Source organism: Equus przewalskii, chromosome 12 (genome assembly GCF_037783145.1).
Source record: "Equus przewalskii isolate Varuska chromosome 12, EquPr2, whole genome shotgun sequence".
NCBI classification, from domain to species: Eukaryota; Metazoa; Chordata; class Mammalia; order Perissodactyla; family Equidae; genus Equus; species Equus przewalskii.
The window spans coordinates 35,422,195-35,447,446 of NC_091842.1; the positions used below are offsets into that span (position 1 = coordinate 35,422,195).

The window sequence follows — 25,252 nt, forward strand, 5'->3', positions numbered from 1 at the left end:
ATCCTAGTGCCTCTCCCCTTCCCTCGGCCCCCACTGAACCTCGGTAAGGAGAAGGACCAAATCTGTCTCTCATGGTCTCTCCTGGCAGGTCCCAGCCGGGAAAGGGAGTGACAGCAGCCCCAGCAGTAGGCAGTTTCAAGGAACATGACCTCGGAGGTCTGGCTGGGTGCAGACCCACCCCTTGCGATGTTCAGAATCTCTATCAGCCAATTTATAGCATGGCCTTTGCCTGCCCCAGCCTCGGAGGGCTGTGGGGAGCTGGCTGAAGGCTGGCACTGGGCACTGATGTGGCAATTCTGGTATTAACAGCCTGGAGAGATGCTGTCTCCTAGGGGGCTGCAAACTCCTGCTTTCAGGAGGAAGTCTGGGGCAGGCTGGCTGCTGTCTGCAGCACTGGGGCCGGCCAAGAGGTCAGACCCAACTGTCTAGATTCATAACCAGGTAGTGGCAACAGCCCAGAGTTTGGATCTGGGCCTGGGTTTGAAGGCCAAGTCCGTGCCTTGTTAGCTGTGTGACCTTGCTGGGTCAAACTCAGAGCCGCTGTGTTCTGTTTTATAAAACAGAGACCCACGCTAATAGCCAGAGCTAATGTTTACTGGCTGCTTCTGTGGGTTGCCTGGGACTCAGGCTTAGTGAGGCTTTGGACCTTGGCCCAGGTCCCAGACTAGGAAGGGTTGCAGGTACAGTTTGAACCAGCCTGCCTCCAGAGCCCACGTGCCGATTGGAGATCCCCAGCCTCTCTTAACGGCAGCCACCTCCCAGGATTACTGCGTGAATGAAGTGAGGTGATGGATGCCACAGTGTGTGGCACATAGCAGGCGTCCACTTTTAGTAACCAGTGCTGTTGTGATTACTGTCATCCTTGTCACCTCCACCACATTCCATCATCACCATTTTTTTCTTTTTTTTTGGTGAGGAAGACTGGCCCTGAGCTAACATCCATGCCCATCTTTCTCTATTTTGTATGTGGGATGCCACCACAGCATGGCTTGACTAGTGGTGCTAGGTCTGCACCTGGGATCTGAACCCGTGGACTCTGGGCTGCTGAAGCGGAGTGCGTGAACTTAACCACTACGCCACTGTATCACCATTTCATCAGCCCTGAGCTCTTCCCTTCCCCTTCCTTTTGTTCAGTCCTGGGCAAGTCTGACCTAAACTTTTATAAATTTGAATATATATATATTTGCATATATGTATGTATAAATTCAATGGTTTTTAGCATATTTACAGAGTTCTGCAACCATCATCATCATCCAATTTTAGATCATTTGTTTCAGCTCCGAAAGCAACCTCACGCCTGTTTATAGTCATTCCTCATGTGATGGTGAATTTTGTGTCAAGCTGACTGGCTGTGGGGCGTCCAGATTCGACGTTCTCTCTGGGGGTGTCTGTGAGGGTGTTCTCGGAGGAGATTAGCATTTGTTAAGAGGGTAGATCTCAGGTTAAGCGTTCTTACCACAAAACAAAGCCAAAACGCCAACCACAAAACAACAAAGGGGCACGAGGAAAGTTTTGGCGGTGATGAATATGTTTATTACCTGTATCGTGGTGACAGATCGTGGTGATGGTAACACAAGTGTCTATGTGTGTCCAAATTCACAAAATTGCAGACATTAATTTTGTGCCATTTTTTTGGTATACCAATTATACCAATTATAAGACTGGGAGAAAAAGTGTCTTTCTCTCAAAGAATTGGTGGGAAGTCTCAAAATGGAAACACTCCTGCTGCACCTGCCACATTGATCCAGCAGGGCAGCTGTCGCCAGAGTAGATTCCCAGAAGGGGACTTTGACCATCCCTTTTTACAAACGAGGAAAGCAAGGCTCAGAGAGGGCAAGTAACCAGTTCTGGATCTTTCCGCAGGCTAGAGGTGCCGGAACCAGGCGCGCTGGCTCCTGGTCCTTGCTCTTTCCTTTGTCACATTGCTGCTGGGAGCAGCCTCTCTCTGGCTGAGAGATTTTTATTCCGATGTGGGAAGAGGTTTCCTGAAACAGAGCGAGGGGCAGCTCAGCCTTCATCTCTTGGCATCACGCCAGGCGTGTAATGGGAACATCAGACCAGTGGGTTACTGATCCCTTTTCATTCTAAACTAATTATGTCGTATGGGATATGAAGAATGGCAGCCAGCTCTCTAGAAGTCTCTAATGGACACATGGAGGCTGTGCACTTAGATGGTTATGCGCAGGTCACGCCCATGGAGACCGAATGGCCAGCAGAACATCATGACCTCACGAGGCTTAATAAACAGAGGCCGTTTCTCGCTAGTGCAACAATCCTAATCACTGAACAGATATCCTGGCCGTATGGTTGAGCTCTGACTTGGTTCCTCATGGTTTTGCCACACAAAATAAGCTCTGTGCTTGCAAGTAGAGACTTTTGGGGAGGATTTGTTTATTAAATCAACACGTCTTCATTACGCATCTACTGTGTATCAGGCACTAACCTCAAAGCCAATGATATGCACTGGATAGGACCAACATCATCCCTGTCTGCATCAGTTCGCCGCGCATTCAGTCGCAAACACAGACAGCCATAGGGTGGTGGCTTAAACAGATAGGGGCTTATTTTTATCTTCCACCAAGAATTCCGGAGGTAGGAAATTTAAGCATGGGGCAGCCGTCCAACGATGCTGTCAGAGCTTCAGACTCTGCATCTTTTTGTTTTTGCCACAAACCCATGAGGAGGTTTGTCCTCATGGTTGCAAGATGGCTACACTGCTTTCAGAGATCACATCTACATTCCAGGTGAACCAAATGCCTTCTCCTCCCAAGGTCTTGTCTTTTTTCTTGAGGGCTCCCTTCTCAGCAGATCCTGCTTCTACGTCATGGGTCTGAATTATGTCATGTGGACGCTGTTGGCTGAAAGGTGTCTAGCAATGTGAAAGGGGAGGTGGGTCAGAATGTTGTTGAATGAGCCATCCTATAGTATCTATCATCGCGCTTGGATGGCAGGTCGGGAGCCAAGAACTTCATCAGTCAATTGTCCTTAAGTATTGTTAGCAGAGTCTCTGCGAAGAAGAAAGAGGGCTAAGATAGCACACGTCTTAGGTTGGGTTTCTCTTCAAGCAGACCCTGAGATAAGGACTTTAGGGGAAGATTTTATTTGAGGGGTGATCGTGGGACTTACTGATGCAGGAGTGGGCAATCGAGATGCAGAAGGAAGAAAGCCAACATAAGGTGTGCCTTGGAGCAGGTCACTGCGGTGGGCAGCTGGGCTCAGTGCCCTGGGGACTCTGGGAGACAGAGGAGAACTCGTCTCAGAGCTCTCCCCTCCTCTAAGGGCTGAGACAGCTGGGCGGGGCTGTTTACCCTCCAACCCCGTCCATCCTCGGCTGTTACACTCTAGTCACTCCAGCCCCCGCACTCAGAGAGGAAAGTCCATATGTAGAGAGTCACAGGTGTGTGTAGTAGGACGCTGTAGGCATGGGCTGGAGAACTGAGTGCCTGAGTGGATGCGGCGGGGCATTAACCACACCTGAATCAGCATCTTGCGCTCCCATCAGAGCCTTTAACCTAAGTTGGGGTGTCAGCTAAGCCCTTTCTGAAGAAGTAATTTTTAAGTTGAGATTTAAAAAAAAAAAGTGGGGATAAGAGTGTTCCAGATAAAGTGAACAGCATATGTGAAGACTCAGAGGCAGGAAAGAACCAAACGTGTTCAAGGAGCAGAAAGGCCTGGGAGTGTGAGGCTGGCGAGGCAAGCAGACCTGAGCGCTGCAGAGCTGTGAAAATCCAGGTCTCACCAATTACAAAAAATATCGCTTTTTCCACAATACCCCTATGCTCTGTAGTGAGAGGTAAACTTTCTTCCTGATATCCTGACATTTCCCCTCCCTTCTGCTCTCTTCCTCTTTCTTTTAAAATATTTCCTCTTTCCATTCTTAACATGCACCTCTCCCCACTTCTCAAAGCGTTTTCTACATGTTTTAATGATAACGTCGGTACCCTCTTCACACTCTTGTCCCACCTTCATAGAGCCCTTCTGGGATTCTTAGGTCTGAGTACCCCCATTTTGCAGTTGAGCAAGTGAAGCTCAGAGAAGGGAGGTGACTTTTCTGGGCTCACACAGCCTGAAAGATGCCAATTTAAGACTCAAAAGCAGCCTCTGGAATCCCCATTGATGTTGTTCTCTGTCACATCAGTACCCAGCCCGGTGCCTGGTGTGGCTTTCATTCTAGATGCCGTGGCTCATTTGGATTCTGCCCCAGGAGCCTTCAGGCTTCATCCTGCCTCTTCAGTTGACCGGCTGAGTTATAAGGTCATCTGATGTTTAATGCGCTCCACCCCTGCCCAGATTCACCGAAAAACATTACTTTCTGTTCTTTTTAGAGTGACTGAGCATGATTCAGGTAGATTATATTAAAATCCTCAAGACAAATAGAAGGATCAGAACTACAAGAACTATCTTTGCAAAAAGTGCCTGGAAGAAGGTCTCCTTATGTAGATGAGGAAAGTGGGACCAGTGAAGGGACACACACGCTGGATGTAGGGGCATCTGTGTTTGTGTCTGCCACTGTCCTGTCTCCTGGTTCTGGTAATAACACCTTGGTTTTCCTTTGGGGAGCCAGCTAGCTTTGCCAGATAAAATGCAGGAGACTCAGTTAAATGTGAACTTCAGATTAAACAACAACAATTTTTTTTTAGTATAAGTATATCCCAAACATTGCATGGGACATACCTATACTAAAAAATGATTCATTGTTTATCTGAAATTCAAATTTAACTGGGCATCCTGTATTTTCCTTTGCTACTTCTGTCAGCCATGACACCTCTTAGCTCAAACGGTTGGCATGGGACTGATCCACTATACCTTGGCTCCAGGAGCCGGCAGGTGATCCAGGCTCAGCCAATCGGCGCATTCTATCCCTCTCACCCTTAGGGATTATTTCAGAGATGGGGATATGAGCTTCAGTTCTGGAAATCTGGCTTGCACCATTGAAAAAGAGATTCTTTCTTTTTCTTGAGGTTGCTAAGCTGTGAACGGCAGCCCTTGGAGTCCAACAAATGAGAATCTGCTTAAGAATGAAGCCAAGAGAGAGGAAAACAGTTGAGAGATGGAGAGAAAGAGAGAGGAGATTAAACCTTAAAGACACCATTGGGGGTCCTGGGAACAGCCTCACTGAATTTTACCTTCATCTAGGTCCCTACTGTTGATGGAACAGTTAACGACTGTTTCGTGAAGATAATAGCAATAGTGTGATGGAGTTGAAAGCAAAGCCATCAGTGGGGATGGCTGTGGGAAAGATCACTCTTAATCAAGATGGCGGCTGAAGGAGTGATGGAGTAGAATGGTGTGCAGAATCAAGGGGAGGCTGCGTTCTTGCTGGTCATAGCTCTGTTCCGGGTGCTGATGCTGCTAATAACAAAGATGAGGATGCCAATGATGAGGATTAAGATGGCGTTGGTAAGGGGGAATAAAGTAATAAGGAAAAGAATAATTCTCAACCCCAGTCTATCAACCAGGTCCTATCAATTCTGCCCCACTCAATTTTTAAAAATATCTATTCACTCCACTTCCTACCCACCGCTGTCACCACCCCAGCCCAAGCCACCGGTATCTCTTGCTGCGTCTACTGCCATGTCCTCCTAACTGGCCTCCTGGCGTCCCTGCCTGTCCCCTACAGTCCATGCTCCACACTGAAGCCAGTCAGGGGAGTGAGATTTTTAGAATGTAAATTAGAGCCTTTCACTTCTCTGCTCAAAACCATTCCGGGGCTTAGACTAGAATCCAAACCCTTTATCATGGACCTCAAGACCTCCAAGACCTGTACCCCCATCTTATTCCCTCTGCTCGCTCCTCTCTCACTGTCTTCTAGCCTTATTACTCTCCTTTCAGTTTTTCTAGAATGTACCAAACCCTTCATGTAAGCCATCCCCTGGGCATGAACTGCCTTTATATCCTTCATGTCTCAGCATCAAAGTCACCTCCTGGATTCTGAGTCCAAGTGAGACCTCCGCTCTGTTACTTTCTCCCACAGCACCCTGTTCTAGGCACACTTTGTTGAATGCTTCCCTCTCCAGTTCAACTTTTGGGTCTTGGCACAATGTTTCCTTAAGAGTGTGTCAAAGGAATGCCAAGATTTTGAACTTTCAGCCGTAAGGGCAGCTCCAGGGGCTTTTGGTAGCTGCAGCTCCTGAGGCTGGTCATCTCCAGCATCTAGAAGCCTCTTCCATTTACCCCTGTGTGCCCTACAAATATGATTATTTTCTCCAGGTGCCTTGCTTTGAAAAGCTGGGAGTCTTACACTATATACTTCTTAACAGCAGGGGCTGTGTTTGGGTTGTTCACGGCTATAGTCTTAACACACGCTATAGTGTCTGGCACAGAGTAGGTGCTCAAGAAGTATTTCTTGAAAGAATGAAAGGTTTTATGGTGGTAAAGAAGGTGGTGGAATTGATAAGGGTGATGGTAAAGATGAGTATGGTGATGCGGCCGTGCTGATGGTGGTGGTGGTGACGATGATGATGATGATGGTGATGGTGGTAATGGTAGTAGTGCTGGTGATGATGATAATGGTTGTGATGATGATGGTAGTAGTGGTGGTGATGGTGGTGATGCTGATAATGGTGGTGGTAATGGTGATGATGTTAATGATGGTGATGGTGATGGTGGTAATGATGGTGGTGCTGGTGAAGATGATGATGGTTGTGATGATGATGGTGGTAGTGGTGGTGATGATGATTGTGATGGTGATGGTGATGATGATGGTGGTAGTGCTACTGGTGGCGGTGATAATGACAAGGAAAGTCTTCCCTGGTAGAAAGGATAGACTCAGAGGACCTGGTCTAGCTCATCGCTTTAAAGAACTTTTATAAAAAACAGATCTGCCTTTTCCTTCTGTAGCCAGCCTTGGAAAATCAACGGAAGATGGATTTTGGAGGAAGGGGAACTGAGGCTGGAGGGACAGGGGCTATTGAAGATTATCTGCAAACCCTGGGCAGGACTGTGAGGCGCCCCTCCTCCTCCTCCCTCAGCGCCTGTGAAGGCCGCCCTCCCTCCCTCACACACCCGGCCTCCAGCGCTGGGCTGGGCGCTGGGCACCACGGGGAGGGGCGCACTGTGCGCTGCGCCCGGGCGCGGAGCGGGAGCCGTGGGAAGGGCCGGCGAGGAAGACTCCTGGCGCCCAGGGTGGGAAGTGGGGAGTTGAGGCGGTGATGTGGGGATATCAAGGAGGGCTGCGCGGAAAGGGAGCGGCAGGGCAGAGCGGGCAACAGCTGGGGGTTGTGGAGGGTGAAGGAAGGGATCCGAGGGAAAGGGGTCTGGGGGAAAGTGAGGCGCGGGAGTGAGGGGGGCGCTTGGGCTGGGAGCGGAGGGCTGCCGCATGCTTCTAGGGGTGGGGTCCGAGGGCGCAGGTGAGGGGGTCTGAGGGGCGGAGCTGGGGTCGGAGGGAGGCATCGAGGCCCTAAGCCCGGGTTCCAGGTCCCTGCTCCAGTCTCCGGAGGCGAAGCCGGGAGCTCCGGGCTCGGCGATGCGGGTGCCCCTGGGCGCGCTGGCCGGCGCGGCGGCGCTGACCGGGGCGCTCAGCTTCGTGCTCCTGGCGGCCGCCATCGGCACGGACTTCTGGTACATCATTGACACCGAGCGGCTGGAGCAGAGCGGCCGGGGGGCGCAGGACCCCGCGGGGGCCGCCAACCGCAGCCAGCTGGAGCCTCTGAGCTCGCACTCCGGCCTCTGGCGGACCTGCCGGGGTAAGGGCGCACGCGGGGACCCGGGGCGGTGGCCGCCAACGCCCCCCGCGCGGTGCTCTGCTCTCTGGGGACCTGTTGCTTGGCGCGCACCCCTCTTCCAAACCCCAAAGCACCAAACGTGGTGCCTGGGGGCCGGGGGAAGACCGCCGAGGGCCGGGGCTGCCAACGCCCTTCTGAGAGGCGCCCAGCTCAGCCCGGGGCCGCTCCAGCTCTCCGCGCGCCCTCCCGGGTGGGGCATCTAGGGCGGGCGTGGGGGCGAAGCCGCGGACCGGGACCCGAACTCCAGGGCCCCGCCCGGTGATTCCTCCACCCGGTCCAGTCCAGAGCCCGTGCGCGCCGCTGATGAACCCCTTCTGGCAGGAGAATGTGACGGTCAGCGACTCCAGCCGACAACTCCTCAGTGAGTCCAAGGAGGATGGGATGGGGGAGAGCCCCAGGTCTGGCCACCACTTGTGGAGCTCTTCCTCAAACATCGGGTCGGGGCACTGCGGAGGGGGCGGCCCGGGTGGCCTCTGACCCCGGGAGGGAGAAGGGAGCTGGGTTAGGAGCAGGGGGCGGGGCCTGTCTTGCTCCACCTGTAACGTTGTGTGGTTTAGGATTCATTCGACAAACGTTGACTGCAGGCTTTCTGTGCGCCAGGCACCGTGCTGGTGCTTAAGACCCAGGCCATGCCCTCAGGGAGCTCACAGACTAGCCGGGGTGGAAATACGCAGCTATATTTCGGAGTGACAAGCAGTGTGAAGGAGGGTGGGCGGCACCCCAAGGAGACCCCCAAACCAGACTGGGAAGTGAATGTTGAAAAGAGAGGAGGTCTTATCCTATAGACCAGAAGGCACGCCCCAGGCCGGCTTTATTTTTATCCTCTCTGTTGAGAACAAGCGCTGGGTGGTAGCAGGGTTGTAATAAATATTTGTTGAATGGTTCAAGGAAGGCAATTAGGAGGCAGAGAAGGGCTCCCTCTCCCAGGAGCCTTCGTGTCTGCCTGGGTGACGGCTGATTTCCCAGGTGCCTAGGGCAGTGCTCGGACCTCCCTCGAGGTGTGAGGACCAGATGCAAGAAAGCAAACCCCGGCTGAAGGAACCTTTGAGGCAGGAGGGAAATAAACGTAATCGTTTAGTTCACTGAGGCTCGCGGTGGACCAGAGCTGGAGCTAAATGCTTTTCATCTGTGTCTCCACTGAATCCCCCCCCCCCACCCCCAGCCTCCCTCTGAAGTTATCATCATCTCCATTTTTATCTTCATTTTCCAGTGAGGAAACGGAAGTCCAGAAATCTACCCTAGAAAGCCCCTGAGGAGGGAATGAGGGCTGAGTTTCATTGGCCTGGAAAAATGTGGGAAGTTTTTGATAAACTTGCTGAGGTTTGTCTCTGGCACGGCCCCTAAGAGCTGCCAGGGCCCCTCTCCAACTCCATCCTCCCCTTTGCTCGCTCTCTCTCTCCAGTTCCTGGAAGATGCCAGGTTTCCTTCTGCCACAGGGACTTTGCACATGCCATTCCCTTTACTGGAGTCTCCTTGCTCCCATCCCGCCAGCTTGACTTGATCAGCTTCTACTCCTGTTACACGATGTGTGACATTTAGGGGGTTGAAATCGGCCTCCCTTGTTAGACTGTGAGCTTCATGAGGGCAGGGACCACGTCTGTCTTGCCACGGCTGAATTCCCAACATTTAGCACAGAGTCTGGCACAGAGCAGGCCGTGAGGGGGCATGACTATATTATGTGAGAGGTGGAGCTTGATAAATCTTTGTGAATGAATGGATGAGGAAATGAATGAACCAGAACTGTTTCTCTGAAGTCCAGTGGCGTACTGGGAAACGTTTAACCACTGGCTCTCTGGGAGAGGGCGAAATCTTGACTTGTAGCGTTTGCTGATTTCCGTGGTATAAATCTTCCTGCTGTGGTCAATTTCAAGCTATCACCATGATGTCAAGTGGCTCACAAAATTACTAAATTCCTAACCCTTGGCTCTGTGAGCTGATGCAATCCGGCTCCAGCGCAGGGAGTTGCACTGAAGGAGCCGTCCCCTAGATACCTGGGATGGCGGGAGGCGAGGAAAGGTGGAGGTACCAGGGACCGCATCCTGAGCCCCAAGCTGCCCTGGGAGGAACCTTGGGTGTTCTCAGAGCATTGTTTCAAGAATAATCAAGCGTTCCTGCCTGTGAAGTGAGGGAGACATGGGTCAAATCCCAGCTTGGAGCCTTCCCAGGATGCTCTGTGATCCTAGGCTAGGATCTTAACCTCTCTGGGCCTCAGTTCCCACATCTGCTGAAGGGAGATGTCAAAACTGTGAGGGAGTGTGGTCAGGATTCCACGAACTAGCTGGATGAAAGAATTGGCCTTACGTGGGACCTCGCATAATGCCTGGTTGTGTGGGATCTTGATGTTGCACGAAAGAATGATTTGATATCAAAGTGCCAGACGCATCGTCCGTGCTCGATAAATGTGGGTCCCTCCACCTTTCCTTCCAGCCTCTTTAGATGCCCTCACAGCTGTGGAGTGCTGACGCTTTGCTGGCCTGGGTGCTGGCCTTCAGCCTCACCACATCGAGGGGAAAGTTGGATGGTTAACTACAGCGGGCACTGGTCTGGCGTCTTTGTGAAAGATGATAATGCCACAGCCCTGCGTGCTCCAGGATTTTGAGAACCAGGCAAAACTTACATCCAGAGTCTGTTCCTGTGCTTCCGCATGGGACCTAACCCCCAGCTTCACTGCCTACTAAGCCTGTGGCTTTGGGCAGCTTCCTATACCTGTCTGAGCCTCAGTCCCCTGTTGGGCAAAATGAAGGTCACTGTCATCCCTCTCATCAGGATATTGTGAGGATCCTGGGGGAGTGTATTTAAGGAGCCTCACGCAGTGCCTGGCCCCTGTAAGTGTGTCTTAAGGGGTGGCTGCTGTTTTTACCACCATATTATCCGCGAAAGAGAACAGGCTGTCCCTTCCGACGGGGCGCTCGCTGCAGATCACCCCCAGGGAGAGCTGTTTCCCAGAATCTCTTTATCCCCAGAATGAACTCTGAATTTTGCCCAAGCTCTTTTATCCTGTGAAGATGTCTCAGTCCTCTAAGGACCTGCTGCAGAGGCCACAGAGGAGAGAAGCCACTTGACAAGCGGCGTGTTCTCCGAGTCAGCCTCCTAGACAAATCCTCCAGAACCCTTGATTTTTCCTCCAGGAAAACCCAAGCAGGCAGACCACCTTGGTGCCCAATAAAAATCCATCTTGCTGCGATGTGTTGTCTTCCAGATTAGCTCCGGGATGTCACGGGTCTGCCTCCTTCACTAGGGACTGGAATTATTTTTGGTGGAGAGGGGGTCACCAATTTCAGTCCAGTGTAAATAAAAGAGTCACGGTCTAGAGCCAACCAGGCTGCCAGAACCAGCCAGGAATCTTTTGGTGGCAAGTGACAGAAACTCAAATCATGCTTGTTTAAACCGGAAGGAAACCCGGCCCGTGGAACTGGAAAGCTTGAGTCTGTTGGGATCCAGAGAGCTGAACTCAATTTCTCTCTTCTCCTCTCTGGGCTTGGCTTCTGTTTGGGGTTTGCTTTCACTTAAGTTGTCTCCAGTCTTAGCAACCCGAGCAGATTGAGACTTTCTATCTCCCACTAATTCTGCAAATCCTCCAGAAAGGCCTCTCATTGGACCACATTGGATCCCATGCCCAGGCCTCAGCCAATCACTGAGGCTGAGGGGATGGGATGTGCCGATTGGCCAGGCTGAGTCATGTGGTACTTGTAACAAGGGGTGGGGTGGGGTCAGCCTCATCATAGATAAGGCCTCGCCTCTTACCAGCTGCGTGACTTCTGGCGCGTTCCCTGCCTCCGTAAATGGGCTGCTTTGAGATGAAATGAGATCATATAAGCAAAGCGCGCAGCGTGGGGCACTGCACAAAGTAGGAGGTCCATTAACGTCTCCCCCTCCTGCTCGAAGTCATATTGCTTCCCTGAGCCTCCAGCTTCTCATCTGTAAAATGGAGCTAATCTTCGCCACAATGCCATGAGGCAGGTACTGTTATTATCGTCCTCACTTTTCAAAGGAGAAAACCGAGGCACAGAGAGGTTAGGTAAGTTACCAAAGTTTGCACAGTAACTGATCGATCTGGAATTTGAACCCAGGCAGTTTCTACGTTTTTAGAATGATTCTACCTTGACTATAATTTCAGTATAATGTGAGTGTGCTAAGACCAGAAGCCATGGTAGTCCACAGGAGGAACGCCTAGCCTGCTTCTTGGGTTCGTAGTCCCCCATCCTGCACAGCTTCCTTCGGACAGGGAACCAGAGACCTACACCATGAGGAGGAACAGCAAGTGCAGAGCCGTGAGGCAGGACTGAGCGTGGTGTGTTCCCGAGACAGTGCAAGCCCGGTGTTTCTGCAGCGTAGCACAGAAAGTGCTTCTTAGATGCCCCTCGAGCTCTCCCTGTGCCTTTCTTCAGCTGCCTCTCCCAAGGGCCCAGGGGGAAGGTCAGGCTGGGCATCCCACGCATAAGCACCCCAGACCCGGGGGGTCAAACGCTTGCCCAACACAGCACCTCAGTGGCAGAAGCTGGGCCGGGGGCCAGTGGCCTGGCCTGGCTGTCCTCTGAGGAGGTGAGGTTGGAAAATCACAGGGTTGGGTTTCCAGTCTTTCTGGGTGCCCGGCTGTTGCAGTGGCGTGGAAAACTAAAACCGGCCCTCCCACGAGGCCTGGCGCAGGTCGCAAGAGTGGAGGTGACGGGCACAGACATGAAGGGGTAGGGGACAGGATGGCGTGAAGAGGCTGCCTGGGCCCGGGAGGGAGTTCTGGGTGTGGTTTATGCTTAGCTGGGCTGCGGGCCAGCAGGGAGGCAGCAGGTGCCTGGGGTTGCACATCTTCGGAGATGCACGCCTGGGCATCAGGCTGCTACTTGGGGCGCCCATTGAAAGTCAAGTACACACTTCACACTAAAAAAATAATTATATTCAAAGTAATTCCACTTCTTGGTATCTACCATGTGAGGCTTCTAAGAAGAGATTCACCATGCCATTTTTGTGACAGTGGAGAACAAGATACGACATCAGTGCCCATGGATGGAGATGTGGCTAACCATTTACGTGTGGTCTATGGAATATTACATAGTCTGGAAAAAGAATATACTAATGGATAGAACACAGAGATACACTGTGGAATGAAGACAACAAGTTACAGAGGGTAATGGGCAGTGTGAGGCCATCTGTTATGCTTTCCCCCCAAATTCCCCAAAGTCTGTCTTTTCTACGGGTATATGCCAACATTTGGAGATGCTCCTTTCTTTTAAATGCCATTAAGAAAAAACAACACTGCAAATTATAATTGTGAGATGCTGTGGATGGTCAAACATATCCTGTTTTCGGATATGTTGAAGTGTGACCGTGTGCATCTTAGAATTAGAGAAATAGGTAAATATCGAGGAAAAGAGGTAAATATATGGAAAAAAGACTGGAAAGATGTGCCTCCAAGCATTCATGGAGGTTCATTCTGGAGAAAGGAAAGGCTTTGAGAGGGTGGGCAAACACGTCTTGTTTTAACTTTTTTTCCGAGAAGAACGTTCTCGGAACTTCCATGAGGGCTGCCGTCATGCTTAGACTTCTCCTCAGTGTGGCTCAGGGAGCTCTCTGGGACCCTCGCCCACCTCTCTAGCTGCAGGAGCCGAGACCTGCGTGGGCTTCCAGATCCCTCCTGCTTTGGGGTCTTGGCACATTCTATCCCCTCTTTCAGGAACACGCACCCCCACCTCTCAGCCGTCCAGGTCTCAGCTGAGTGCTTCCCACCCCGCAAGCCCTTTCAAACTTCCAGGCTGGGTTAAACGTCCCTTGTCTGCCGTTCCACCACCTCTTTGTCACCCTCCTTTGTTGTTCCATTCCGGTTGACACTCATCGCTGTTCCATCTTGAGCAACTGACGTAAATCCCTTGAACCTCAGTTTTTCCCATCTGGGAAATGGGAATTAAGAACTCCTACCTGGCGGAGCCTAAGGTGTTTGAGGTCAAGAAGTAATTATTCTTACGTTCAGTGCCCACAATGGCTTGGCCAAGTCGGAGCCCAGGTCCCGCTGACAGGTGGGGAAAGAGGCTTTTGTGAGAGATGTGATTTGCGTGGGAAGATGTGAGTCAAGATTTGAACCCAGGTGTTTGCCCAGAGAGGCCTGCTCTCCCCATATCACAACGACGGGTCTTGGAGATCAAGATAATCAAGATGCAGCCCCCATCCTCCCGGGGGCTATGTTCCAGTGACAACAGACCCAAGGACAAATATTTACAAAGATTTTAAAAATCCCCTTCCTTGCCAGGTGACATAGGACTGAATATCTCTGAGAACTTCCTGGAATCTCAAAGTCACGTTGACAAGGTTCGAAAATAGAGACGGTGACATTTTCCCCTTTGCGAAATGGTTCCTGAGACTTTCTCCTTTTGTCAGAGCTTTTGATGTCTCTGAAGAAAGATGGGCCCTGCTGTCTTTAAGAGCAGAACTATTACTTTGCTAACCGCACCGGGCTCCCTGACCTCGCCAGCATTCTGGAAGCCTCGTTTTCTATTAGGCCGTTCTTTGAACTGTGTGATAATGGAGCAGCCACAAACACAGTTCTCCTTGGTGTGAACATCTTGGCTTCTCTCTGGGTTTGCTGTTTCATGTACTTGCAACAAAGCTTTTTTTTTTTTTTTGAGGAAGATTAGCCCTGAACTGACATCTGCTGCCACTCCTCCTCTTTTGTTTTGTTTTGTTTTTTTTTTTTGCTGAGGAAGACTGGCCCTGAGCTAACATCCATGCCCATCTTCCTCTATTTTATGTGGGACACCTGCCACAGCATGGCCTGATGTGTGGTGTGTAGCTCTGTGCCCTGGATCCAAACTGGCGAACCCCGGGCTGCTGAAGTGGAACATGTGAACTTAACCCATATGCCACCTGGGCTGGCCTCTGCAACAAAGCATTTTTGAATCAAAAAGATCTCTTGGACTTGGATATACATTTGCCCTTGATGAAACAACGCCAGGTCAACATTATTATTATTATAAATTCTATATAGTCATCTCGGCTATCATCTGTTGAGAGCCTGCTGTAAGCGCTGTAGTGGATCGGAAGATGTTACTCCCCAAAAGACAGGCCCACGTCCTAACCCCTAGTACCAGTGAATGTGACCTTATTTGGAAAAAGGGTCCTTGCAGACGTGGTTAAGTAAAGATCTTGAGACGAGATTATCTTGGATGAACCAGGTGGGCCCTAAATCCTCTGACAAGTGTCCTTATAAGAAAAATAGAATCTCAGGGGAGTGAAAAGAAGGCCCTGGGAAGATGGAGGCAGAGATTGGAGCGATGCTGTCACAAGCCGAGGAATGTCAAGGATTGCCGGGAACCGCCAGAAGCTGGAAGAGGCAGGAAGCTTTCTCCCCTGGAGCCTCTGGAGGGAGTGCGGTCCTGCCGACACCTTGATGTTGGACTTTTGGGCTCCAGGACTGTGGGAGCATAAATTCCTGCTGCTTCGATGCCATTTAGTTTGCTGTAACTTGTTACAGCAGCCGGGGGAAACCGATGCAACCACCTTTTCTGGAAAAGCACCCCCTACGCACTGCTCACCCCGTTCTTCCGCCTCCTCATCATTATTTCCTTTGTGACGCATCGCGGTCTATAACGACCTCCTTTGTTTCCTTGCTAGTCCATCTCTTGCCCTGGACTGCGATCCCGTCAGAGCAGGGACCTTGTCCACTGTCGTGTCCCCGGGCTCCGTGTTGGAGCTCGGCCCTCATTGGGGGCCCACAGATACTTGCTTCTGAATGAGATGTCATTGGAGATGGGTACATTTCCAAGGAGAACAGAACTCAGAATCAATATTCGTGTCCCAAGGCTGCAGTCCTGAAAAATCAAAAAATAACAAAGACTAAGGCACACGCACACGAAAGAAGCGAAGGCAAATTTCAGCAGCAGATTTACAACTCTCCCAAGGGGAGCCTGTTCTTGCCCAGACATTTAATTGAACGTGTAGTCAAGTCAGCTCACAGTGTGTCTGGGGAACTCACAGGCCGGGCCACCAGGGCTGAACCAACTCCAGGAAACCTCATTAATTTCTAAATGAGAAATGATTTCATTTCTCAGCGTAGTCTGGAGGCGATGCTATGCAGGGAACAGGTTTTCCAGGACCAGGTCCTCACACCACCTGCCGTGCTTTCTTGACCAAGAGTCTTCCTTAATAAAGAAAGGAGGGCAGGCGGGAAGGGAGGAAGGAACGAAGACCACGAGTGTTGTCCCCTGTAACCGCATTTTCTCCTGTGACCGTCCTGGGAGGGAGATCCGTCTTGTTTCCCTGACTCTCCAAGGCTGGTGGCATTTAGCGGGTCGAAGACAAAGTGATTAGGTCGCAATGAAAGTCAGACTGAATGATTGTCGTCTCCATCTTTATTATTGGCAGAGCTGTGATTTATTTAGTGCTTACCCTATAGGACACGACACTGAACGCCTTACCCTGCCCCCTGTTGCCCTGTTGTTTTTACGCATATTGTTCTTATAATTCGGGGAGCCACGTATCACGACCTCCACCCCATAGATGGGGAAATGGCGGTTCTGCTGGATGAAGCGATGCCCAACGTCCTACAGTCAGAGCCTCAATCCAAACACAGAGCATCTGGTTCTGAAGCTCATATTTTTAACCACCATGAGGTCATCTCTTAAGCTTCCGTTGTTTCTTGGTTATTTCTTAGGAACTGCCATATTTTTTTTGCCTTGGAGTCACGCTGTCTAATTAGTTCTTAATTAGTTAATTAGGTCAACAGATGCCCGTTGAACACTCGCATATCCTCAGAGCTCTACTAGAAACTCAGGGATGCGGTTGTACAAGAGGGGACAAGATGTCCCTCGTCAAGGCTCACGGTTTCACAATGAGACAGAAGAGTGACCAAGAGGCACCAACGCCAGGGAGAAAATGCCAGGATGGGCTGACCCTGGGGAGCTGAGGGGGCACAGAGCTGGAGCACCTGACTGTGCGGATGGTGGTGGACATGGCCGTAAGAAAAGACTTCACAGAAGAAATGATGCTTAGCTTGCTCTGAAGGATGAGGAAAGTATTTGTTTTCATGCCTCTGTTGTTGCCAAAAGGATTTAAAGAGGCTCCGTGCCCAGCTCGTGGTAAATGACCAGTAAATATTTGGTAAATGAATGACTGGTGAAAAAGAACTTTGTAATTGTTTCCCTTTCTGCTTTGGCTGCCAGGAAGCTCAGAGCCAAAGTGGTGGCAAATGTTGAGACCTTGAGACCCCCAGACTTCCTCCATTCCTCTCCCCTCCCCCTGCCACTATTGGTCTTGACTTTCTGGTAATTCATCCTTTTCTACGTCCTGATTTTGTAATGTAAGTTCTAATCACGCCTTGTACTGTAATGTACTTCTGACTCAGAAGACATCTGTGGTCTGGGGACAGGGGAGAGGGGTAGGGGACCGAATGCCAGTTGCAGACTTTTATGAGATGATCTTTCTCTGGCCTTCCTCTCCCCTCATCTGCTCATCTCTCGCCTATCAGTGTTCTCAGCTCACCCAGGGGAATTGAATTTCAGATATCCTTGGAGCAAATATTCCACACCTGAGGGGTGGGTTGCCGTGGAGAGTGATGGGCAGAGGCTGGAGCAGCAGCCTGTGGGGGACGAAGAGACTCAGCCTGGCCCTGCCTGGGATGGGGAGCCCTGTGGAGCTTGGGGCAGGCAGGGGGCGGACCAGGGAGAGATCTGCATGTGGAGGAGGAAAGGCAAGTTGGGTCTTTAGAAAATACCGTCTCTGAAGCAGAGGATGCTTTTAGGAGCGGGGAAGAGAGGGGCTGGGCGTGCTTGGGGCAGCCCCTGATTTTTCTTTGCAGGATATGACCTCCCTGCATCCTTGCTGGCTTTGCTCCCTGCCCAGTCTCTGGAACTGAGAGGTGCTGGATAAACACTTGTTGACTGACTCTCGCCTCTGTCCTCTGTGGAAGCCACACCTTTCTTCCTGTCTTGGCTATGGCTCCGCCCCCTCTGAGGGGACTTTCTCGAACACCTGGCTGGGCTAGGGCCAGGCTCTGAGCTCAGTCTCCGCTCCAACCTCTGTAACAATGGTATCATACCGACACCCCCAGGGCAGACCTCCTGCCGAGCTCGGGTCTCCCGTGAACCACTGTCTCTGGTGTCTCTGCCTGGAGTGTAACCGGAATCTCACACTGAACGAGTCCTGACGTCCCCGCCCTCCGCACCCCTCCTTCCCTCATCTTCCCCATCTCGGCAGAGGGCCCCTCATCCGTCCAGGGGCTCAGGCACCGCATCTCCAGATCTCGCAGCCTCGTCAAAGCTGTTGCTTGTTTCATCTTTAACATATGCCTGGCGTTTGCCCACTTCTCCCCACCCCACGGCTGCCGTCCCCGTCCAGGAGGCGGCCCTCGTCCCTTCCTAGGATTAAGGCAATAATCCCCCAGCGGTCTTCACGCTTCCAGCCTGCTCCCTTGGATTTGTTTCCTCGGGCTGGTGAGAAATTACCGCAGGCTTGGTGGTTTAAGACGGCAGAGATTTGTCCTCTCACGGTTCTGCAGGTCCGAAGAAATCGAGGGGTCGGCAGGGTTGGTCCTTCTGGGGGTTCTGAGGGAGAACCCATTCCGTGCCCCTCTGCTGGCTTCCGGCGGCCGCCGTCCACCCTGGGCGTTCCTTGGCTTGTGGACGCATCCCTCCTTTCTGCCTCCATCTTCACCTCGCTCCTCCTCGGTCTCCTCGTTCTCTTCCAAGGACATCAGTCACTCGATGTAGGGCCCACTCCAGTCCAGGGTGATCTCATCTGGACCCCCTTAACCTAATTACATCTGCAAAGAATCTTGTCCCAAGCAAGGTCACGTTCTCAGGTTCCCGCTGGACGTGAATCTTTGAGCCACCATTCCATCTGCTACACCCTCTGCTTGTCGCCTCTCAATACAGCAACCAGCGCGACCTTCACAAACTGAACCTAAACCTGTCATTCTTCGGCCCCTAACTATCCGGTGGCCCCTCTCATTCCGAGAGCAGGTGAGACTCTTCCTGATGGCTCGTGAGCCCCACGCGGTCTGCCATCAACTCTCTGTCTTCACGTCCTGCATCCTTCCTCTCGCTCACTCCACGCCACCCTCACCCACCTGCCCAGGTGCCTCCATCTCACCAGGCACAGAATGTTCCTGCTCCTCCCTCGGCCTGTGACCTCTCCCTTCTTGCCGCCTCTCTCGCCTCCTTCGGGTCTTCACCGGAACATCCTCAGCGGAGCTCTGGCCTTAGGCCCCCTCTTGGCTTGATTCACTGCCCCATGCGTTTCTCACCATCTCTCAACTTTGTCACTTATTTACTTGTCCACTGCCTGACTCCTCTCACTAGAACATCAACCCCACGAGGGCGGGATTCTGACGTATTTGCCCCTGAGTCCGCCGTGCCGAGAATGCAATAAACATATGCTGAGTCGGTAAGTGAATGAACCGTGATACCCACCTCACAGGGTGCATGAGAATTAAGCAACATGATGCTCAGACAGCCTGACAGAGATGAGCCTCCATACTGTTGTTATTAATATTGTTATTATCATTAGAAGTAGTAGCAGTAACAGTAGCATTGATGTTTTCCCCTGGCGTTTGCGTGCTGCCCCCATCGGAGGCGCTCAGGAAATGTTTGTTGATTGACTGAGGAGTGTTAATAACCCTTCTCTGCCTCATGTCTCTTCGAAGCCATGCACGGGACGTTCGTGATTCTGCTGCCGCTCAGCCTGATCCTGATGGTCTTTGCGGGGATGACGGGCTTCCTGAGCTTCCTCCTCCGAGCCTCCATCCCCCTCCTGCTCACGGGAACCCTCTTCCTCTTCGGAGGTGGGTGCCCACCCTGCGCACGCACCCTCAGCAAGGGAGGGGGCGGGGGGCCTGTCGCCTCTCGGGGGCTCAGTTTCCCCATCTGTGTTGTCACAGCTGGAAGGGCTGAGCGGTTTCCAGCCCAGGCTCCCCGGGTCTGTGGCCCCATGAGAGAAGCAGAGGGCGGGGAGCACGTTCTGAGAATCATTTTCACGATTTCACAAAAGAAGCCACATGGAGATGGGGAGACCCTCCCTCGGCCGCGCTCCTCCCTCCGTCAGGCCCCCTGCTGTTCTGACCGATTAAAAAACAGGCAACGCCTGGGTTCATACCCTTTATTTGGGGACCACGGTGGCTGTTCTAGGCCCTCTGTCCTTCCTGCGAGCTTGGAACAATCCCTCCTTAAAAAAGAACGAGAACAAGGATGAAGACACTGGGAATCCAGGGAGGGAAAAATAAAAAGGATGTCTGGAGGCGGAAATACCGCGAGGCTCTGATTTCCAACCACCACCATTATCATTAATATCGGCACTAATCATTCACCCTTTCTTGAAACCAGCCCCGCGCAGTCGAACTTTCTGCCGCTGGCGACAAATTCTCCTATCTGCGCTGTGCCGTGGGGGAGCCACGAACCAGCCTACGGAGCGCTGGCCACGTGGCAGGTGCCTGCGAGGGGCTGAGATGTTCTCTTGAGTTTAAATAGCCACGTGGGACCAGTGGCTCTGGGACTGCGCAGCACAGCTCCAATCCCGTGTCCATGGAGACCTACTATGTGCCGGGTGCTGTTCTGGGGGCTGGGGGATCCAGGTCGAGCGCCCTGGAGCTCACAGCCCGTCTGTCGAGGGAGAGAGACATTAGCTAAGTCCTTTCAGAATTGCAGTTCTGAAGGAGCAGGGTGGGGACGGAGGGCAGCATGCTGCTGTGAGGTCATGGGTTCAGGGAGCTCCCTGGATGACGCACAAGCTGAGATATGAGGATGGCTAAGACTTACCGATGGCAGGAGGGGAAAGGAAAGGAAGGAAGGGTGCACTGGGCAGAGGGGCCAGCTTGGGCAAAGGCCGTGTGGTGGAGGAAGCATGGATGCAGGATGAGGCCAGTGTGGCTGGGCTGGGCTGGGCTGGGCTGGGCAAGGAGGGGAGGGCAGTGCTGGGAGTTTGATCTTCTCTCCTTCTGCCTCCCCTGCAGCCTTGGTGACGCTCGCTGGGATCAGTGTCTATATCGCGTACTCAGCTGCCGCCTTCCACGAGGCGCTGTGTCTCCTGGAGGAGAAGGCCCTGCTGGACCAGGTGGACATCCGCTTTGGCTGGTCCCTGGCGCTGGGCTGGATCAGCTTCACCACCGAGCTGCTCACTGGGGCGGCCTTCCTGGCAGCAGCCCGTATGCTCAGCCTGAGACGGAGGCAGGACCAGGCCGTATGAGCCCAGCGTGGGGTCCTGGTGGGCAGGAGGCATGTGGCCTGGGGGCTTCATCGACCAATCACGGTGGGCTGTAGCCTCCTGTTCCACAGAGGCTGCCGGTGGAGTCAGGGGTCCAACCTGAGAACCGCTGAGGCCTGAGCTCCTGACCACTGTCATCCCAGTGCCATCCGTGCTGCCTGGCGTGCTGTGTGTCATGTCTGTGCACGTGTGTGTCTGTGTGGGCTAGCGGAGGCCCGAGGGAGCACAGAACCCATGAAATAACCAAAACAACCCTTAATCAGAAACAGAACTCACAGATGGCGACCTCCCTGTGCCTCTTCTGGCTTCATCTCCTCCTCACCCCCGCCCTGTGGATTAGCTCTTCTTCTTTGTTAGGGAAATGGAGGACCAGAGAGGTTAGGTAAGTTGCGTAAAGGCGCACAGCGAGCTAGTGGCATATTCCCTGCTCCAAGAACAGTGCTCTCTCGTTTATCGCAGCTTTTCTGAGCAGGCTCACAGCCAGCTGGCTGCAGCGTGGTTACTGTGAGTGGAGAATGCTTCATCACAGACGCTGGGCCTCAGGCTTCACATGACCTGGGACCCAGGCTGGAGCGGCACAGTGGGAAACCCCGAGGGAAGACGGCAGAATCCAGGCTTCTCAACAATGAGGCGTCGGGAGTTTCCTCCCTCACCTCCAGGCTCATGCTTGTCCGGTCTAGAGTCCCGAAACTCGACAGCAAAGGCTCACTTCTACATTGATTCTCGGTGACCAGGAGCCCAGAGATGAAGGCCCCTCTTGAACACCAGGTGGTCAGCGTGCTGCTCCCCTTAGGTGTCATTTCATGATTGGCAGGAGGCCTCCACAGGGAGAGAAGAGCCATCAGCGTGCTCAGAGTTAGCAGGGAGGGCGTCAGCAGCCTCGCAATTCATGAGACAGAGCAATCAGCAAACTCCTGTGCAGCAGGAGAATTACCAGCACGCTCCCTCTGCCCGGAAAGAAGGTCCCCAAGGACGTAATCAGAACTCTGACATGCTCATCTCGGCAATGAGTCTGCAATCCGAAAGCCAACTGTTAGCTCACGGCACCCTCCATCCTCTGATAAAAGTAATTAGCACAGGAAAGTGTTGACTGAGCCTGGTTCCCTGGTGTAAAGTCCAGGCTGATGAGATTCAAACACACGGGGAAATGCATGAGCAGAGTCATCTGCTAAGTCCTCCAGCATCCCCCGAATAAGGCCTGCGCACTGGGCTCGGCAGGTCTCAACCCAAACTGCCTGCTGGAATCACCTGGGGAATTAAAAAAATGCCCGGGTCCCACCCCGGGCCAAGGAAGTCGCAGTTTCTCAGAGTGGGGTCCGAGCGTCATCAGCTTTCGGGAATGCTCTGGTCCAGCCAGAATTGGGATGAGCCACGGGCTGGCTTCGAACCCAGACGGATGCGTGCCTGTGGCTTTATAACCACAGGTTTTCTATATCTTCTGTGTTTCTACTATATATACCCTGTTGTGATTTTCTCGATTCCACAGGAGGTTGCATCTGAAACAATCTTGAGAAGGAGAGTGGCCTGGGGTTTGCTTTGTACCAGGGTGTCTCAAATTCACGGGGATCTTAGGAAATGCAGCCTGTGAGTCGGTAGGTGGGGGGCGGGGCTGGCAATTCTGCATCTCTACCAAGCTTTGAGTAAGGAGGGTTTGTGAAGTACACACACACATACACACACACACACCCCATCTTCTGTCCTCCTTCAAAGCAGCAGGGTTTTTAAGTTGCTTTTGCACTGACAAAGGAGGTCTGTACTCGGTCATGGGCCGAGTCCTGGTGACACTATTACCGTTCTTCTTTTGGGTGATAATGACGTGCCACAGCAGCCGTGTGGCCTCGGTGGCTGTGGGCGGGGAACGTGCCCCACTCCTGGCCCTGTGGGCTCTGAGTGCTGTCCAGGGAAGCTGTGGCTGCTTTTGGGCAGAAATAACTCTCGGTGTGACGCAGGCTTTTTGCAGCGTGGGTGGTGGGGGTTGGTCTAGAACCCGAAGCTGACAGATGCCCATGAGTTGGTCAATTGACAGGACGATCATATCCCTCGGCCCTCCTTTCATCCTGGCATTTGGCCCACGGGAATGGGGGTCTCCGAATTGGCTGTACATCTGAACCCCCCCGGGGGGTGCTGCTCTCGCTTCAGGGTGCCAGGACTTCCCGGCTTGCCCAAGCCCACCTGGCTGGACTCCACCCCCAGGGGTCTCCGAGCCAGTAGTTCCAGGTGGGGCCCGGGGACGCCCATTTCTAACCAGCTCCCAGGTGATGCGGAGGCTGCTGGCCCGGGCGTCCCTTTGCATTACGTGACCGGAGGAGCGTGTTAATCCACAGGGGTCGTCGTCACCTTGCTGCACATTAGGATCCCTGGAGTGTCTTTGGAAAATCCTGATGCCCGGGCAGAAGCTCCGATAGTCTCTGGGGTGAAGTCCAGGCATCGGTATTTTTCAAGAGCTCTGCAGGCGATTCCACTGTGTCGCTGAGGTTGAGAGCTTGTTGCTGTAAGACTCTGAGTTGCGAGATGCAGGGAAGCCTGGGAAGCCTCAAGTTTACGAAACTCCCCAGAAGTACTGACGGCTCAGGAGGCTTGGGGACCACGGGGTGGGGCATGAGACGGTAACACCATTATCAACATCACGACATCCTCACCACGACGTCATCATTTTCACCATGACATCATCCTCCTCACTTTGACCTCCTCACCCTTACCATGACATCGCCATCCTCGCCATGACATTATTACCTTCACTATAACTTTCTTCTCCTCACCATGACATCCTCCTTCTCACCATGACATGATCATCACTGTGACATCATCATCCTCGCCATGGCGTGGTCATCATTGCAGCTGACACCCATTCAGTGTTTTCTCTGCTCCTACATTATTTTACATGTGCATCAATCAGTCCTTCAACAAACACCCGATGGGAGGCCATTACATGCTAGGAGGGACGGGCAGTGACCCCACCAGAGCAAGCCCTTGCTCTCTGAGCTGCCACACGATGGAGGAGACACGTGAGGACTGTGGAGATAAACGAGGCAGGGTCCAGATGAGGAAACTGAGGCACAGACAGGTTGAGTTAACTGGCCCGAGGGCACAAGGAGAGAAATGGATACAACTGGGACTGGAATTTCGATCGGCGTGATTCCAAGATGATTTTCTTTCCGCTCCAGCCAATACCCACGCCCCTCGGCTGTCTGTCAGCTTGTGGATTCAGGACACTGCCGCCGCCTCCCTTTCTGTCTGTCCTGGAAAAGTGCAGATTGAGTGGGTTGCTCATAAGGCCCCCCGGGGGCGAGTGAGCGCGGTTGCAGAACCTGTTACCAGGCTGGGAAAAGAAAGGAAAAGTTTTCAGGAAGATGCTGCCTTGCTGGCGAGAGGGCGGTCTCTGCTGCCACCTGCTGGTCATTTGGTGGAACTGCGTCAGAGGCGGGACTTGATGCTCAGATCAGGCCCAGCACGTCTGTTTTCCGCCCTCCGGGAGCCCAGCAATGGGTTCAACACCGCAGGTCAGGGGCGCTCAGCTAGGGCGACTTGCCGCCCCCCCCCAACGTGGGACATTTGGGGATGTCTGTAGACGTATTTGGTTGTCACAACTGGGGATGGGTGCTACTGGCATCTAGTGGGTGGAGGTCAGGGGTTCTGCTCAACATCCTGCGATGCACAGCACAGCCCCACAACGGAGAGTGATCTATCCCACGTGGCGGTGGTGCCCTGGCTGAAAAGCCTGGTTAGGGGACTAATAACAGAAAGGAATAATAGCAGAAGAAAGCTCGTGTGTGCCCCAGGAACCGACAGCGTGGTTGACCAGGATCTCGTTCATTCAATAAATATTATCAAACACCCGCCGTGTGTTCAGATTTGTCCTAGGGCCCGAGGGCACATTAGTGGGAATGGATGACAAGATCCCTGCCCTTCCTAGCTTCCGTGGAAATAGTCGATGAACACATGAACCAATAATACATATGAGAAGTTTAGAGAGTGACTAGTGTTAGTAAGAAGATAGTAAGAAGTTAGTTAGTTAGTTAGTAAGAAGATAAAACAGGATGATGAGCTGGAGTGTGGCTGGGAGAGATGCTCCTCCAGGAAGGACAGTTAGGGAGGGCCTCTTGGAGGTGGTGGCCTGGTGCTGAGACCCGAATGAGGAACCCGCCACGTAGGGAAGCGGCAGAGCAGGCAGATGGCAGCATGTGCAAAGGCCCTGAGGTGGGAACAGCTTCTTATGTGTTTGAGGGAAAAAAAGAAGAAGAGTTGAGGGAGAGAGGTAGGAGGTGAAGTCAGAGAAGTGAGGAGGAGGGAGAGGAGGCCAATGGAATCAAAACCCCAAAAAGTGAGCCTGGCCTCTGGTATTTTTAAAA

The 25,252-nt window shown here is 52.6% G+C and overlaps 1 protein-coding gene across 1 annotated transcript; it reads left to right on the forward strand.

Annotated features, from left to right (window-relative positions):
- The first annotated feature begins 7,395 nt into the window (after positions 1-7,395).
- TMEM114 (transmembrane protein 114) lies at positions 7,396-24,739 on the forward strand. The gene is made up of 4 exons (XM_070566822.1): positions 7,396-7,685; positions 8,005-8,085; positions 19,351-19,488; positions 20,653-24,739. Exons 1-4 carry the CDS (start codon positions 7,466-7,468, stop codon positions 20,883-20,885), a joined length of 672 nt encoding a protein of 223 aa, XP_070422923.1. The 5' UTR covers positions 7,396-7,465; the 3' UTR covers positions 20,886-24,739.
- Positions 24,740-25,252: the final 513 nt, after the last annotated feature.